Source organism: Phaethon lepturus, unplaced genomic scaffold (assembly GCF_000687285.1).
Source record: "Phaethon lepturus isolate BGI_N335 unplaced genomic scaffold, ASM68728v1 scaffold12219, whole genome shotgun sequence".
Lineage (NCBI taxonomy): Eukaryota > Metazoa > Chordata > Aves > Phaethontiformes > Phaethontidae > Phaethon > Phaethon lepturus.
The window spans coordinates 3,905-21,781 of record NW_010564192.1 but is presented as its reverse complement, the minus strand read 5'-3'; the positions used below and the strand labels follow the sequence as shown (position 1 = coordinate 21,781).

Sequence of the window (17,877 nt, the reverse complement as noted above, 5' to 3'; positions counted from 1 at the left end):
ATAAGATAGGTTGGGCAAATACCTGGCACCAAAAAATTGATGCATGATAGTTCCAATACGTTAAACAAAATGTACTATATTAGAACATTAATATTTAAAAATTTATGTCAACTTCTCGTCCAAATTCAGATGGCTTACCGCTTCCTAGAAATATTGTTTACCCCTCTGGAAAAATAAGCAAATTTCTGACTTCACCTTCTTTCACAGTATTCAAGGTGAGTAAAACTTACTCCTAATGGAGAGGTGAAGGATCTCATTTGATATTGCATTCGAACTACTGTAACAAACTAGTGTCACATTTTAGCAAAATCTCCCAGCAGTGTCATGAAGTGTGTCCCAGTTTTTCCAAAATCCTGTTGCAAGGGCGTCCTCCCCCACCAATGTAACAAGTCACTCCAGCACCCCTCAGGTTTCTACCACCACCAGAAATCTAACACTGACCTGAACATAACCCCCGTGAGTCCTATGAGGAGCTAATAGTTTATTCACCCTCTACTAATTATTAATCTTGATTTCCCATTTGTAGAGTAACATTATTGTAAAATCTAACTATTGGCAGCACCTGCATTGCTGTTTTAGTTTCTAGAAAGAGCAATCCAGGTGCTGCTGTATTTGCTATACATTTTAATTGAACAAGTGTAGTATACAATTCATATTTGAACATTATGCCATCCAAGTCCACACAATGTCCATCAAATAAATCAATGTGACATTGCAATAAAATACACAATCTGATTTATCTAGTAAAGTTCCTCATCACATATCATATCCGAGAGAGATCCAATGCCTTTAGTATCAGACTGAAGCCAGAGGCAATCGTAAGGAAATAACCAAGTGCGCTTTATGCAGGCGAGCATTCTGACAGTATTTAATGGTTTGCAGCATCTGCTTGTCGAGGCCAGCCTTCTTCCTCAACGCCAGAGTCATATTCTTCTTCAGATGAATCTTTAGTGGGAGCCCTGTAATTAAAATAAACTGATCAGATACTTTAGAAATTGAGGAAAAGAATGGAGACAGTTTCCATAGCTTCCAGTAAAGATGCCACCTGCAAAGTGCCCCAGTGACAAACGTTCTGACAAGCATCCATCTGCCGAGCAACCTTCTGATCTGAAAGTGGTGCTGTGCAGCTTTACACTACTGCCAGTACACAGTCTCATTACCGAATTCAATAGTTCTTTGATTTTCAGTAAAGTTTTTTGATTTAATCAGTAAATTTTAAAATTTTTCAGCAAACATGGGCAGTGGTGCTCTACAGCAAACATGGGCAGTGGTATACTTTCCATTCCAATCATTCCCTTTGAGTGCTGAGCCAAGCTTCAGGTACAGACACAGATGAATACAAAGCATGTACACAAAAAAATGTTGCCAGATGTGGAAACCAAGCCAGAGTTCCTAAATTTCAGGCCTGTGTTTTTCACCTGACCCATCCCGTCTCAACTCCATCCTTTGTTCACTAAAATTAAGATTTTTTAAAAATCCAGATTTGTCCAGTGCTTTCAGCGTTTACCACATCATTACCATAAAATGATCTTTACGACGTTAAATTGATTATTTTAACAAGAGTTTGGCAAATCAATAGATGTGCCTTTGTGGATCCCCCACTTGCTGCAAGAGCAATGGAGAAGAAAACTGCAGCACCCTGGAGCTTGCATTAAAAAAACACCTCAGTGGTAGAAAATAGAAAGAGGAAGGAAAAAGTTCCGTTTCAAAAATTTCAGTACAGTTGCAATTAAACTTCATATTTTTACTGTTAACTTATGATGCTTATAATTTACTTCTATTTCTACAGGTATACACATACACAAAAGGCTTAAAGTAACTTCATATATGTTTATTTTTAAATTTCTACTTAAAAACTAAAGCGACACAAACCCACAGTCTCTAGGACAGACTAGGGACTAATCCAGCTGTGTACAGTATACAGAAAATTGGATCCTTTTTAGGTTGTGTGCATGGTTTTGTGTTTATATGCTTGTTCCTATAGAAAACATCAGAATACCTGTCTAGCTGTATTACTCGTCTGTTCTCATACTTCCGTTACGGTTTTACCTAATGTATCCTGGCTCTTTTTTGCCTTCTACAACATCTTTGTCAACTTCCACGCATACAATGTCAGAATTGGGCACTTCAAACATGGGCTCCAGCAACAGCTTTTCCTACAAGAAAACAGAATGAAAAAATACCTCTGTATGCCCTCTTCTACGTAACAATACAGTGAGCAAGTGATTTTCAGAGCAAGAAGAGTTTTCTTGGGAGAACTCTGAATACCCACAGTTTTAGAAGAATACTTATTGTATCCATATAAGACCCAAAACTCACTTAGTTTTGACTGAAAATTGTCACGATTGGGTCCACACGCATGAACGCAGGTAGCTGCGTTTACTCACTATGAGACTTAATTTACTCACCATTATAGATCGAAGACCTCTTGCACCAGTTTTTCTGTCCAAGGCCAGTCTGGCTATAGCCTTCAATGCATCTTCAGTTACATTTAATTCACACTACACAGAGAAGAATGTTAAGTTTAGTTAATTATTTCATTTATAACTCAACACTGTGTCGAGTGCAATGGCACAAGCATTACTGAAAATAACAAACAGTAGCAATTTACTTGTTACAGACCAGAACATTTAGCATTTAAGCTACAGACATAAAGCTTCAGCTCCACTTTATATTTGACTAACATTACCAGTACTGGCTATGTCCCTTTATGTACAACTACTGTAAGTACCTCTATAGTACATGAAGTGGCTCTTGATGTCTATTAGGCAAGGTCACAGATGTTCGTTTGAACGTTAACATCAAGAGCAGCTCCCACTACTTCCAGATTACTTGCCTCACAAGGACAGTTATCCAATCTAAATCAGTCATGTTTTAATGAGTTAGCTTACTTTTTTTGAGTGTGGGGAGGTGCACATGTGAGGAGAAGTGATTTCAATTGGTAATCTAGATTCCTTTAACACTGTATTTATAAACAAGAATATTGAAGAGTCATCAAATAAAAATTTCAAACCTTATCCATGCTGAATAGTGCCTGGTACTGAGGAACCACAGCGTTTCGTGGCTCAGTAAGAATCCGTACAAGGGTTTTCTCGTCTAGGCTGTGCAGAGGAACCACAACGGGCAAACGTCCCACAAACTCAGGAATCATGCCAAACTCAATCAGATCTCTGGCTTCCACATGACGCAGCAAGCGATCCTTTTCTTCAATATCTTCATGTGGATCAGACTCTCCACTTATATTCGCAAGATCAGCTGCTGCTGCAGCCCTTCTGCCTTTTCCCATATTAGATGGTGTCCCAAATCCTAGATACTGAAAAACAAACGTTATGCTTACAGAAACATAGTAGTTACATTTTCTTTATGTAACTAAATCACATCCCACATGCATTAAAAAAACTGGAGTAACTGATTATGTCATTACATATTAATTCAAGCTCAAGAAATTACATATAGTAAAATTAGGCCTCTTGCACACAATCAGTTTCTTATAACACTTAATTCCCTCAGCAAAGTATCAATACCTTAGCCTAAGAGCAAGTTTTTCTTAAAATAAAAAAGGTTGGTAACATGTTCTGATAAGTTTACACATACCAGGAACACCAAAAAGTGTTTTTCAAAAATGAAGCAAATGAATGCATGTACACTTACATGAAAAGCTACATGAATTATCATAAATGGTACTTTGGATTTCAGTCACTCCTGTTGCCAGAAACAGGGTGCACATTTTGTCAGAAAGCTGCAGCCAGAAGAACTCCGTCCTCAGGCATTAATATACAAAACAGTGAACTGCATGACTAGGTACTTTAAGATGATGATAGCTTTTAGCACCATTTGCTCAAACTATGTGTGTAGCAACAGAAAAAGCTTTTTTCTACTGATATGCAAACGTTTTCTCAGTTTCATACTTGGTACACTCCACCTAAAAGAATTCCTATCATAATTGCTAGAACTGTTTCACATATTCTTTTTTTAAGAAACACAGGACATGACAGTAATGTAAAAAGTTTACTTAAGCATGGACAGCAAGTCCTCTACCAACAGCGTTCAACCCCCCCATTTTTTCCTATTTGCATATGCTAAAAATTTCTCTGAGGAAGCAGACACTGCTGCAAGCTACGTAAGCCTACTAACAATAGGCTTGTGCTTTACTACCTTTCTTAGGCTTGACCTCAGGTTCTCAGGTAACAGGTGGAAAACCACTGCCCTACAAACTTAGTGGGTTTACAAATATAGCAAGACCAAGTACTGTGAACAGTAATTAAGATGATAATTTTTCAGTTCAAATACAGCGTGCTGCACTCACTTTTTCATTTTTCCTCCTACTGATAATTCTGTCAAGACCATTAAAAGCACCAGAAGCTACAAAGAGGATGTTTGTTGTGTCAACCTGCACCGTTTCTCCACGTAGTTTACGAGAATTCTTTTCTGGAACGTTTACTATTGTGCCTTCTAGTAATTTTAACAAGCCCTAAGAAGGAAAGAAGAAATAAGCGATATAAAATTTCATTGTGTAGCATAAAAAGGCACACCATACTGTGCTTACTTTCACTAATGTACTTACATTTTTTGCTCTCTCATGCCTTTATAGTAAGTGTCTAAAGAAATCAGTTTTCCATACGAGACAATCCCACTCAAGGATAGACAAAAATTTTCCTTTAATGTGACTCCCATACACATTATTGGCTGCACTTAATGATGAGCTTTAAGAGTTTTGTCAAATTGGCAAATGTTTTTTATCATTGCCTTCATTATGTAACTTATTATCTGAATGCTGTGACGGCGTTTTTCAATTAGAACAGTTCTATGAAGCAGCCTCGAGTTGCTTTTGAGATTTTTTTTTTTTTAATCAAGCAAAGTAAAGAGGAAAGGTGAGGCTTTCAAAGGTTAATTTTTACAGAACTGAAGAACTATGGCTCTATACACTCCCACGCTATTTCACATATTATAGGATGATATGTAGACTTGACAGGCTCTTTGCTTACGAAGTAAAATCACTCCACAGAAGTACTTACTTGTTGAACACCTTCTCCTCCAACATCCCTTAACTGATGAATACCAGGAACGCTGCCAATCTTATCTACTTCATCCAGAAAAACAATGCCTGCAGTTATAGAAAATGGATTTGAGGAAGACTCCATTTTTTAAGAGAAGCAAGAACTTAGACACAGGGAAGAACATAATTTAGGACAACAGCAGTCTGTTCTACTTCCATACTGTAGATTGCAAAAATGTATGCAATCTTGTGCAACTATAGACAAGAACAAAAACTACAAGATATGCTTGGAGCTCTTTTCAGGTTTATTATTTCTGATTTAAAGTGTTAAAATTCAGGTGCATCCAACAGGAATATAAATTACAGAAATACTAGTGGTCTCAAAGTATAGAGCACTTAAGTGAGATTAACACAGTGTATGAATCAACTTAAGGAAGCATATTGTAGAAGTTTACCTTGCTGAGCTTTTTCTACATTGTAGTTGGCATCTTGCAGGAGCTTCGCAATGACAGATTCAATGTCTTCACCAACATAGCCAGCTTGAGTCAAGGTAGTACAATCACAGATAGCAAAAGGTACATCTAGGCATTTAGCTAGAGTCTGAGCCAGCAAGGTTTTGCCTGATAAAATAAAAACTGTATGTTGCAACTTCCATACATTTCTTTAGAGCACACAAAACCAAATATTTACCATAGGATCATTGTTACCATCAATAGACATTTTGAATGATGCCAGCTTGTTCATATATTCATATAAGAATATTTTCCAAGGAAGATATTTTTCAGAAACAGTGTTTTTTATGTTTGCAAATTTGCAAATTTCTGCATTAGACTAATATTACACATTTAAGGCAGCTTGAAATGCCAACAGTATCACAAATAAAATGTCACACAATATAAAAACCAAAATACATGTACTTGCATAGATTAAAGATTAAATAAATCAGTAGTCCTTTGCAGACACTCAGGGTGCGGTGCAAAGTCCAATTGCTCCTGCTTTGAAGTTGGGAGAAACAAAATTAAAATATTATTTAGTGACCGTTCTCCCAAAAACTCTGCCAAACGCTTATCACTTCAGCACAAAACACTCCCACTTCTTATGAACACACAAATATAAATTCTCTTTTAACCCCTCCTGTAACTGATATGTCCCAGAGGTGAAACACCATTAACCACAGCATCTCAACTTGCCAACTAAAGCAGAGAAACTTTAAATATGTCTTATTTCATCTTAGTGAAACTTGCACCTTTTAATCAGTTAGTAAAAAAAAAAAAGAAAACCACATGACCAGACTCCTTCCTTTTCAAGGCCATTTAGCTCAGCTTGTTACGGTGACATAAAAGTGCAAAATCTCAGTTTGGAATTCATAGTTTAACTTTGTATACACCAATGGGAAGAATCAAAAAAGAGGAAAATCACTCATTACCAATTCTAAGAAAAATCTGACACCAATAAAAACATGCAGCTGTATACCTGATCCAGTTGGTCCAAGCAGCAAAATATTACTTTTTTCAAGTTTTATGTCATCATTGGGTGAATCTAGTACTTCTCCTCCCCGTTTTTCCTGAGGTATCTGCTGGTTCATTTGTTGCTGCATTGATGCTCCTAAAGCATTACCGTGTGGACTGATTCCAGCAATCTGCAGTAGTTCTGAAGGGAACAATAACAGCACTGTTTGAGCACTGACAAGGTCTGCCATTACTTTAAATACACAATAAAACCTTGATTCTTCTGTTTCGTTCTGCAAACCTATAATTCTATCTGTACAGAAGTTTACAGAGAGGACTGCAACAGAAAAATGGCACAATTATTACAAAAACATGGGTTCTAACCCTGTTTTTGCACAAGCACATATTTGTATATAGGTAAAGAATTCCCAATGGTGCAGTGGATTATCCAAAAATACTCTTCTACATTAAAAACAAGAGAAATTTTCAGTCCTTACAAATTGACTCAATTTAACTGTAATTTTTTATTTTTAACACATGAGAAGAAATAAACCCAAACTGTTGATCTCTGAAAAAGTACAAGAACTGGTATACTACAACAATTACAAAAGCAATGCACAGGTCTGCTTCAAGACTTAAAAACTTGTCTTAGATCTGTTGTTACAGGTTTTGTCTCTACACACAGATATAGAGATTGAGCTGGATTTTCTTTTTTCAGAGCACTGGAGTTTTAATTGGTTTGCAGGGTAGAATATTGAAGATTAAGAAAACTGGTTTGAAGAGGCGTAACTGGGATTACAAATTGATCTACACTAGATTAAGGAAGTCATTCAATAGCCAGTGAGAATTTTGGGGAATTGAAAACAAACATGACTGACCTCACTCAGATTAATAAAAAAAAAAAAAAAAGACGTTCTGAGGTTCAAGGTGACAGCACCTTTTAAGAGTACAAATACACTGCAGAAAACAGTTGCCTAACTTCTCTTATTATTTAACTCCCATTGTATCTTGTGGGGCATTATTAATATAATCACACCTCGGTTCTAAATTAAAAATAAACCTCAATTTCCACTTGTTCTATTGAGGACAACTCTAAGGACAGATGATTATTTAACCAACTTCATAAAAGATATCTTTAAATTTTACTTGCTTTCCACCTAGAACTAGATGGAGAGTCAGATCCTAGTCACCTAGTTAAAAATATGCTCAATGCCATCCATTAAATTTACTTACAGAAGAAAAGCAAAGAGGATTTTACCCAGCACTTCAAACCAGTGGTGACTAAAGACTATTCTACAGTAACATCAGAAGAGCAGATATTACAGAGGAGGACATGAGGAGAGAGTTCACTTACTTGTAAATCTGTACTCATCCTCCCGTCTTCTGATTTCTAATTCTAAGAGAGAGGATGAAAACAGTAATAAAAATTAAGTTTATAAAAGCTTATAAATTCTCCACCTCTTGCCCTCTTCTGAATACATCTCACTGTGTATGAATGTATTTCTAACAAGAAATCCCACATGAATCAGTTTTTATTGCTATCAAAGTGAACCCAAACCCCAACTTGCATGCTTTTAAAATGACAGCAAGATTTCTACTACTTAAAACATTAACAGTCTATTACCTCTTATTAGATCTTATTTTAAAGCCACTTATAGAAGGGGAAAAAATGCTATAACTTTTTGAAAAGGCTTCCTTAAACCCTCACATTTATATCCGAGTGTTACAAATGTAAGATCTATCATGGATAGTACTTTGTAATATGTGAAATGTTCACTGCCAGTCCCTCTGCGTGTGCACCATTTTATCTTCCTGTGGGAGGTCTACCCAGCGCAGAGAAGTTCCTGACAACCGCTCTCCTACCTTTACCAGAGACAAGCTACTCATGTTTCCCCCTCAGTTAAAATACTTCTTTACATAAATTTACAAAAAAAGATTCTGTTTGCAAAAAGATACTATGTATTGCAAGACAGAACAAAACACCTTAAAAAAAATCAAGGTACACTCTGAATCAGAGACAGTAACTTAATCCTATTTCTAAAAATAAATTGGATCAACATAGCTACACACTTACTCAGTAGCAAAAGTACTGCCAAGAGTAACTCCATCTACACCTGCTAGTATGGAACAATACTATGGTGACCAACAGATGCTGACAGCAGCAGCAAGTGAGGTTAGAAAGCTAGCTATTCATCAAATTCACTATGCAAAATATTGTCTTCATGATCTGCATTGTTGCTTGCAGATTAAGCAGCAGATTTACCGCTAAGCAGTAAATGAGATTAGAAAGGAAAGTTTAGGAGGCTCACTTTATAAAGTTAAAGGAAAATACCTAATAACATGCATCAGTAAAAAAAGCTAACCATGTAATACGGTAGGCAATACCCACAGCATCATAAACCTTCTGGATTACTTTTAAATAAATCGCAGAAGGTTACATACAGTGAAAATTAGATTTAATAGAAATTCTTTTAGATCGTTGCAATTACAGAACATCTAGAGTCAATGTAAAACCTCTCTCAGGTTCCTTACGTTAGAGCCCCAAAATGCTAAGTTTTATCTGACCAGAAAAATACCAAACATCACACAAACCTCTTGGTGTTAAAGAAGTCTGCTTTTCAACTTCTGCTTGCTGTCTCAGGTTAGCTGGGATATTATTGTAGATTCTCTTGTAATGATTGTACACAGCAACTGAAAGCACCTTCTTGGCAAAACACTGACCAACAACGTATTTGTCGAGGTAGTTATAAATCTGAAAAATAACTCAATTTTAATAACACTTCTAAAAGCACCTTGGAGCAAAATAGGATATTGTGCCAAAGATGGACTTTGGTCTAAACCAACTCTTAGAGAGCTGACAAATAGAAACCAAACATCTAAGACACAGAATATATTCCTGTTGATAAGTTTATTTAAAAACATGGCACTTACACAACCATATTGTGTCTGTCAGTTCTCCTCTACTAATATTTACACCCATTGTAATTTTCACTCAAATTTGTAAGAGGAACAGAAATTTCAAGAATACTTAATTTCTCGGAAGAGGCCTATCCAGGAGCCATGTGCAGCTTCAGAAACCATTACAGTCCACTAGAAACTGAGAAACACAATAAGCTCCCTCACTATTTGAGAGAGGGAAACCTCTCTAGCATGGCTTAAGGTGGGTCACAGCCACAAGACGATCAGCCACAGTTCACACGCAGGAACAGGCCAAATAAAAGGTTATGCAGCTACAGAAGGGAGCTGCTAACATAAGGGTGCAGAATATGAGACCATAGCAAGAAATAAAAGATACTATTGTCGGTGAGGGTTGAGGTTAGCCTCAGGGTCATACAGAGAAAATGACAGTACTCGACTTGTCGCATTGATGATGTTAAAGGTCTTTTCCAACCTTAATGCTTCTGTGATTCTGTGACTTAGTCACAAGACAAAAGCAGAGGAACACAAGCCCAACTACTTTTACTGGATCTACTTGCTCCCTTTATCAGTACTCTGCTGGGTCACATAGCTCTCCAAGGTTTAATCTTGAGCTAATCGTCTTTCTTTTTTGTTGGTCTGTCACAGTAGACCATTCCACACCTGATGCGGACCAAGAAGCAAAGCATTTCACCATGCTGTAATACAAGGGAACATCGGAGTGAAATGAAGAACCATACCTTTTTCGGTGGAGGTGGCGGCTTCTGCTGGAAAGCCAATTTCACAGCTTCTGCTGCTGACTCGGGCTCTTTAATGATGCTCTTTTTTGTGTCTGCCTCCGACAGTACAACAAAAAAATGGTGACACTTTTCACACTTCACAAAACGGGTGGAAGCTACAGAAAAAGTAAAACAAAACGGTAAGAGGAATGGCTTAGACAGCATTCATCCAACTGCCTGAGTTGGTGATACACAGGACAAGCACCTGTAAGAGCACAGCCACCTCTCTATTTACACAACCTTTCCCCTTCATTCACCTTAGAAGCTTTACAAGCAATTACTGGACTATGAAATTTGATACAGAGGGAATGCAATTTGCTCAAAAAGTCACAACACAGGGCAGCAACCAAACAAGGAATTAAAAAGCAAAAATCTATTTTGTACTTATTTAGTAGCACTACACTTGGAAGAGGAAACTTCGCAATAAGCAATGAAAAATTAACAAGGGCTTCCAACTATGCAGGAATTGTTCCTAACTCTCAAACTAGTGGGAAAAAAAAAAAAAAAATTTGTGGTTAGGGACAGACTACTGTCCTGGTTTCAGCCAGGATAGAGCTGGTTTTCTTCACAGAAGCTAGTGTGAGACTATGTTTTGGATTTGGGATGGAAAACTGTTGATAACATGCTGATGTTTTGGGTTGCTAAGCATTCAAGGACTGTCCGGCTTCTCATGCTGGCCTGCCAGCAAGGAGGCTGGGGGTGCATGGGGAGCTAGGAGGGGACACAGCCAGGGCAGCTGACCCAGGCTGGCCAAAGAGATATTCCCTACCATATAACGTCATGCCCAGTACATAAACTGGAGTTGGCCGGGGGGTAGAAATCGCTGCTCAAGGACGGGCTGTCGATCGCTGGGTGGTGAGCAATCGCTGTATTGGGCATCACTTGTTCTTGTACGTTCCTTTGTTGGCATCGTTGTTTCTTTCTCTCTTTCTGTCCTATTAAACTGTGTTTATCTCAACCCACAAGGTTTTTTTTCTAATTCTCTCCCCCGTCCCACTGCAGGAGGGGGAGGGGGGGAGTGGCTGCGTGGTGCTTAGTTGCCAGCTGGGGCTAAACCACAACAACTACTCCAAAGTGTGAGGAAGCAATCTACAATATCAAAGACAGCCTGCGGCAGGTTCAGGAACGGACACCTGTGGCAGCTCCCGGTCTCTGCATCCCACTGGCTGTGGAAACTATGGAGCATGCTGGAGTCACCTAAGCCCAGGGCATGGAGCGCAGTAGGGTCATAAAGGGCTCATCCCAACAAGAGGCAGCCGTGGTATGCCACAGATGATCAGAACTGTGATGTTCTGCAAGATCTTTTGCTTATTTATTTTTACCGTTAAGAGTAGAACAAATTTCTTTCATATTCCAAAAGCCAAACCCTCCTACCACTGACTTTGTGAACTATGTCTCAAGAAATCATCATCTGCAAAGATTGGTTTCAAAAGCCTGCAAGCTAGAACTTGCGCTACCTTTTTTTTTTCCCCCATTGAAAAAGCAAAGTTGAAATAACTGAAAATAGACAGTAGAGAAGAATAAATTTGTAGTTCAAGAATAAATTTGTAGTTTTCTGAGCATATTACTATGCTATTAAGTGCAAATCACGTGCAATAGGACTTATTAAAAGTAAATATATTAGTAAATGTATTAAAAGTAAATGTAGCAAAAAAACCACATGAAGAATTTCAATGCCAAAATTTCTGAAATCATGAAAAGATTTTAGAAAATTGTTTGAACACTGTAGTACCAGCTGATTTAATAACAGCCTCTAGTGACAAACAAGCTGCTTATTTATAACTTGTTGCCTTCCATAGAGCTGACATCAGCAAAATAGAAGGGGGTGGGGGTTTTTTTACTATTAAACACACCTTATCACTGGATAAGTAAGACCACCAGATTATTTTAAGAATGTAGCACGTAACAATGTGACCATCAGAGATTTATTAATTCTAGTCCAAAGAAAACTTGTCTAACAGCTGGAAAATTCTCCTGGCAACCTTCCAAATTACTGTTACCTGCCTGATGGGAATGCAGTGGAGAAACACTTGTATGCACCTGTCTTACATAACTACTATTTAGCAACAATATTGCAGGGAAAAAACCCCAAACTTTCTCCCAATGCTCACTCAAAACACCTCTGATATTCTTAATGACTACAGTGCCATGAGGCTGTTGTCCTTCCCTATGCAATGGTAATAGTCAGCTTTATTAGGATGGAATAACCACGAGAATACTTTCCCCCTTTACAGATCCACAGGTATGGTTTAAAAAAAATGGAAAATAAAGAGCATTTTATATAAGAATACTATTGTGCATCTTTAAAACATCATTCACCAAAAAAAGTTATTGTGTAGAGTGCACTTTTATCAATTACTCCAAGCAGCACAGAAGAAGGTTATTCGCGATCTTCCTAATTTTCAGCAAGACCAATAGGGTCCATGGTTACAGAGAAACTTTGATGTATGGGGTGCCTTGGGGAGGACTCAGTTATCAAAACACAGCTGTGCAACTGGCCAGTTTCCCTCATCCACAGGGCAATCTGGAAAAAAGTATGACTATGAGTTTTAACAGAAAAAAAAAAATGGAGAAGCTTGCTCTGAAATGCAAGGAAACCAAGTTTAAGTACTGCCGTCTCCTTAAAACTGAACATTCAACATTGCAAGCAACTTCGCTATTCTTAAATATTGGCATGTTTTTATACGTTCTTTTAGCAAATGCGTAAGTGCACAGCAAAGAGTCTTCTGTCAAATTACTTCACTGTCATTAAGATGTCTGCAAATATTTACAGTGTGGTAAAATGCAAGCCAAGTGTTGCCTTCGATTCAGGCAACACTACCACAGAGACTGCATTTGCAAAGAGATTTCTTAAGTCTGTATGAGCTGGCTTTGCCAAAGAGAAACACTGGGTTTTTATAATACATACAGGAAGCCAAAACAATTGGAGGATTAATCTTAAAAAACACTTGTAGGGTTGAGGTAATGGTCTGCTATTAAACTGCTATAAGGTGAAAAGACATCAGGAAAAGGAGAGCAGGGAAGCTTCTTACCTATTAAGTATGCACAGTAGCAGGGAAGTCTTGCTTTGGAGGATGGGAGCTAAGCTGATGGCATCAGGTGGAGACAGTAAAACCAGTGCTTAGGTAAGGCTGATGTCAATTCGCTTTATAGCTATTGGATTTCACTCTATGTCTGAGGCTCACATCCTATTTCACTGATCACAAAACACTCCTTACAGAGTTTCACAACCCAAACCAATACAGGAACTGCTGAGAAAGCGTGTCAAAGCAAAATTCCTTTTGGTTTGCATCATATTCTTCCTTGTTAATTACTGGAAAACCATTGCCAAGCAAATCCTTGTGCAAGATTTGCAGATACAAAGCAAAGACCCAATAAAAACAAACTCTACGGGACAACCAGACTGTCACACTGCCACTCAATGGCAATTAATTTACTAATAAATGTGGCTTTTATTCAGTATTTTGTTTCCCTACTTCTCTCAAAATAACTGAAAAATCTAGCATTTAAAAACCAAAACAAATACTAATTGCCTATTTTCCTTTGGCTTTAGATATTTACTTAAGGCTCTGAGGTTCGGCATTCAAACCAAAATTGAGCAAATTCATCATTTTTTCTGACTAAGCAACATCAAAGGCTTATCTGAAAAATGAGGTTACAGCATGTTTAATAAAAGCTGCAACCCATTCATTCTGGGTAGAACAGGACAGATTACTTTTTTTCTTAGTAGTTTTTGTTTTCTTTTTTAACATCATTTTTAAGATAACTAGAACTCAGCTCTTCTGTTTTCCAGCCGCTTTATATTCTACAGTTTGGCTGGGAAGCAGTGTGCTCAAATTAACAGACTAATCCAAAAAGACATAGGTCCAGAAAAAACTTGACCATGACTCACAGGAATTTCTGAGAAATTAGAGCAATTACAATCTTTGGTTTAATTTCTTTTTAAGTTACCAATTAATAGAAAACTGACAACTGCTGTTCTCAAGATGAACAAAAAAGTCTGCTCTAGTCCGTTATCTGGTGACACCGTGCTTAGTCTGAGCTAGTAACAGACTTCATTTAAAGGCTGTCAAATCCTAAAGCCTCAGAGTACAATGTGAAAGAATAAGTAGATAAATTCAATTATTCACAAGAGTTCCTCATATTTTAACTTTCAAGTTTTAACAAATCTGAGCAGCTGCCAACACTGTTTTTACAAGCGCAAAGTGGGTTTCCAATCCCAAGCTGTTTACAGTACCTGTGCCGTTCCGATTGCCGCAATTCAAGTGCAGTATCACTACTTGAGAATTTGAGATTGCATATACCAATTATCTTCTCCCATTATGTAAGTACAAATGAATCCTCTTCCTAAGAAAGTTTTCAAGCATGCTTAAAGATTCCTAGTGACACTGACCATACACTAAATCACATCTCTGCTTTGCAGGGACACACAGTGATTGTTCTACCCTGGGGCAATACTTGAATGGTATTTCCAGATAAAAGCACAAACTCCAGTAACAAGGGGAGCAAACACACCAGTGAAGTGAGAGACTTTCAAAATGTCTCTGTCTACTCATGAATCATCTGATAAGAAGGTAAATTAGGTTAAAAATCCTTCCACTGTTTTTAGCCACATCTAGTCCAGGGAAAGGCCAACATACTGAGCGCCACACAGGACTGTATTTCTAGTTCCATCAACTAGTGCCAGGTTTTTCAGAAAACCTTGCTCCCTATAGTTTGAAACAAGAAGAAAGCTTATTATTTCTGGAAAAAAAATAGTAGCTGAAGACTGATCTTTTATCTAACATAAATAAATATACTGTTATAGAATTGTCTTGTGATTCATTATGTTTGATCATTTTTATTAAATAGTATTTTATCTGAGTAGCAGCAAATAATACCACACCCACTCATTATTTTCACCAACCACAATATTAACTGTTCAACAAGTTTATGCTGACCTTGTCTTAAGCTTCTTAGTGCACAAGCCTGATTATGACTTGATACTTCCTCCTTGAGCCCCACCAACTAACAATGGGTATTTGCTTTCTGACAACTATTTTCTAAGCTGGTCTCATTAGCACTGAAGTAAGGAGAAATGTCTTCAAGCCCGATATAACTTAAAGCATAACTGACATTAATTTGGACTGTACTTCAAGGAAAGTAGCTGTTGCTGCTGGACACCAGGCATCTGACACATTTTGGATTTTCTATGTGGACTTTTCAGCCTCCTATATGGAACATACTGTGGATCTGGCTATGTCACAGAAGACCATTCTAGCAAGCCATCTGTCATATACTAATTCCTCTGCTGGATAAGCACTTTGGTCATAGTATATGTAGGATTAAAGCTTTATTATTTAGTAAACAAAGGACAGACATTACAAGCATACACATATGTAAGTATATATTTGTATAATGGACAGAAAGAAATATCAGTAGTTAAGATGGTATTGTTTATGTGAGCATCTCTTCCACCGCATGAAATGTAATGAACTACTTTAAAACTGCACATTCACAGCTGCGGTCTGAAGTCCACTTCTGTATTCTGCTCCACCACACATCACAAATTACAAAAACATAACCACAGAGACAATACATGTTTATGCCAACGTGACCAAACTAAGCACAACAAAATTTTTGACATCACCTAATTAGGCAGGCTAAACCTTAGCTATCAGGACTAGGTTAGATCACAAATATAGTCACATCTGTGTCTATTTAAAAAAGAAAGTATTCGTTAAAACTTACACACAAAGGTCTCCACGTGTGTGCACAAGTCACCACACTTCGGGCAGCGCAGCTGGTTCCCTCCTTTCCCAGAGCTTCCAGAGCTTGACTTTTTACCACCCCCCTCACCGACAGACTTCTAAAAAAGATTTCCAGACAATTAGCCCCAAACAATGGAGCTGTTACATTAGGCATTTAGCAGTGTGTTTATGGAACCCAGTAATGTGAATATTGCAATAGCTGAATGACAAAATAACTATTGTCAGGGTTTTTTAAAGGCTTTGAAAACTTAGAGCAACACAATATAAACATTTTGAAGTGCACACACATCTGCATTTCCCAGGTCTGACAATTTTGAATGCCTATGGAAGAGGCATCCCATATCTACATTGGAACTGCTTGACTGGCACTAGAACAGTAACAAGCTAAACTGTGTCAAGAATGTTTTAATAGTGTATTTCAATGTAATTTACTCTAATCCCAGAGAAGAAAACAAATCATACTTATAGAGTAAGTAATTTCATTATCACAACTGCGTTGATTCTAAGGATTTCTGAAGCCACAACTCTTCTCACGTCCTTGACAGATGTAGCTACGCTGGCAGATGGCTGTAGGGTAGATATGGCCTATAAAACAAGCATCTCAGAAACTGCTTGGAAATACTTTATTTTTCACTTCTAAGGCAGAATTCCCTGACAGACCTACTCTACTTTCTCTGTCTTACCTTGTTTAGTGGTGTTCAAGGTTAACTTTTTTTAAATCTATATCCATTCTTTGCCTTTGTACTTTGATTAATAATAAAAGCTATTATGTTTTAGGAAACAGCAAAGATCTCTCTTCCCTTTTCTAAGACAGTTCCCCATTTCTTTAAACCTTGCTTACCCGGTCATTTCTCCTTGCAACCCTTCTGAACAAAAAAAGACTATTAAAAATTTATCTTCCTTGTTTATTTTTTTAAAAAGTTTAATCTGAACCTTCAGAACACACCTGTGTCATCTGGACAGTTTCTTAGACGTTTTACCATACTAAGGTAAAGTTATTGCCTGTGAACTCTCAAAATCTTACTCGCTGATTAAAGAGCAGTTTTATTCTCAGGTAATCATTTATCTGAAGAAGCTGTTTATTAACTATAATTTTAGAGAAAGATTAGGATGAAAATAGATTACAATTTACTAACAGGAATAAAGCTAGTCTCCTCACAAACTTGCCTTGCTTAGTACAACTACCAAATCAGTGCTGAAAACAAAAACATTTTAAAATGTACTTACTTCAAAAAGGAGCAAGATTCTCCTTTTGAAGGAGAATAGTTCCAATTACTACTCTTCCCCAAGATCCTGAAACCTGTTGTGGATCTATAACATTCTACAAAGTTTTCAAGTGTCCTTTTATGCTACGTAAAAAGGTTTAGAAGACTGGGAAAAGCATTATGGGATGTTTATAAGGTTTGTCTGTTAACAAATTCACAATACAATTTATTTTTTCTTCACTGCCAGCTGTAGCAATTTGAAGGATCAGAAATGACAAAAGTTAGCAAAAATTTCAAAAATATTCTAAGTATGGAAAAAAAAATATTTAAAACATTTAAGAAACATTTTATATAAACTACTTAAAAACCTAATGCATGGAGATTACCTTGCTTCCATCTCCAGAACTATCTTTGCTTGCACCATCCTTTGAAGCAAAATATGCTGGTGTTTCCGAAAAGTTTCTAAGAGGAATTCGTCTTAGAGAACAAGTTTCAAAAGTCCCAAGTTTTCCTAAAACAGGGATGCGTGTACGACCACAAGTAATACCTAAAAACAAGTAAAAACATGAAAATAAAAAATTAATTTCATGAACCATTACACTGTTGGGAAAATTCTGCTGATACTACAATCAGATAACAGAGCTACCTCGTTAGCATCTGACTGCAATGCATTTTGGTTGTCACGATACGCTGAACGCACACAACTTCAATATACCCTTTCACACTTTCATCCAACTCTTTAGGGACATTACTAACCAGCGTTTTCCATATCTGTAGTACGTT

The 17,877-nt window shown here is 37.3% G+C and overlaps 1 protein-coding gene across 1 annotated transcript; it reads right to left on the bottom strand.

Annotated features, from left to right (window-relative positions):
- Positions 1-367: 367 nt before the first annotated feature.
- Positions 368-17,635, bottom strand: CLPX (caseinolytic mitochondrial matrix peptidase chaperone subunit). Its single transcript, XM_010294794.1, has 13 exons — positions 17,481-17,635; positions 15,870-15,984; positions 10,101-10,255; positions 9,037-9,196; positions 7,799-7,840; positions 6,470-6,646; positions 5,452-5,616; positions 5,016-5,104; positions 4,307-4,471; positions 3,014-3,313; positions 2,409-2,501; positions 2,050-2,156; positions 368-959 (listed from the first exon to the last, which is right to left on the bottom strand). Exons 6-13 carry the CDS (start codon positions 6,591-6,593, stop codon positions 869-871), a joined length of 1,134 nt encoding a protein of 377 aa, XP_010293096.1. The 5' UTR covers positions 6,594-6,646; positions 7,799-7,840; positions 9,037-9,196; positions 10,101-10,255; positions 15,870-15,984; positions 17,481-17,635; the 3' UTR covers positions 368-868.
- Positions 17,636-17,877: the final 242 nt, after the last annotated feature.

What these genes read in the sequence shown, in the direction of transcription:
- CLPX (XM_010294794.1), bottom strand. Translation starts at nt 6,593, where the DNA reads ATGCAGCAACAAATGAACCAGCAGATACCTCAGGAAAAACGGGGAGGA. An exon ending in GAGGAGAAGGTGTTCAACAA is followed by an intron (nt 4,472 to 5,015) that starts GTAAGTACTTCT and finishes TTTCCTTCTTAG; the next exon opens with GGCTTGTTAAAATTACTAGA. An exon ending in GTAGGAGGAAAAATGAAAAA is followed by an intron (nt 3,314 to 4,306) that starts GTGAGTGCAGCA and finishes TTTGTTTTTCAG; the next exon opens with TATCTAGGATTTGGGACACC.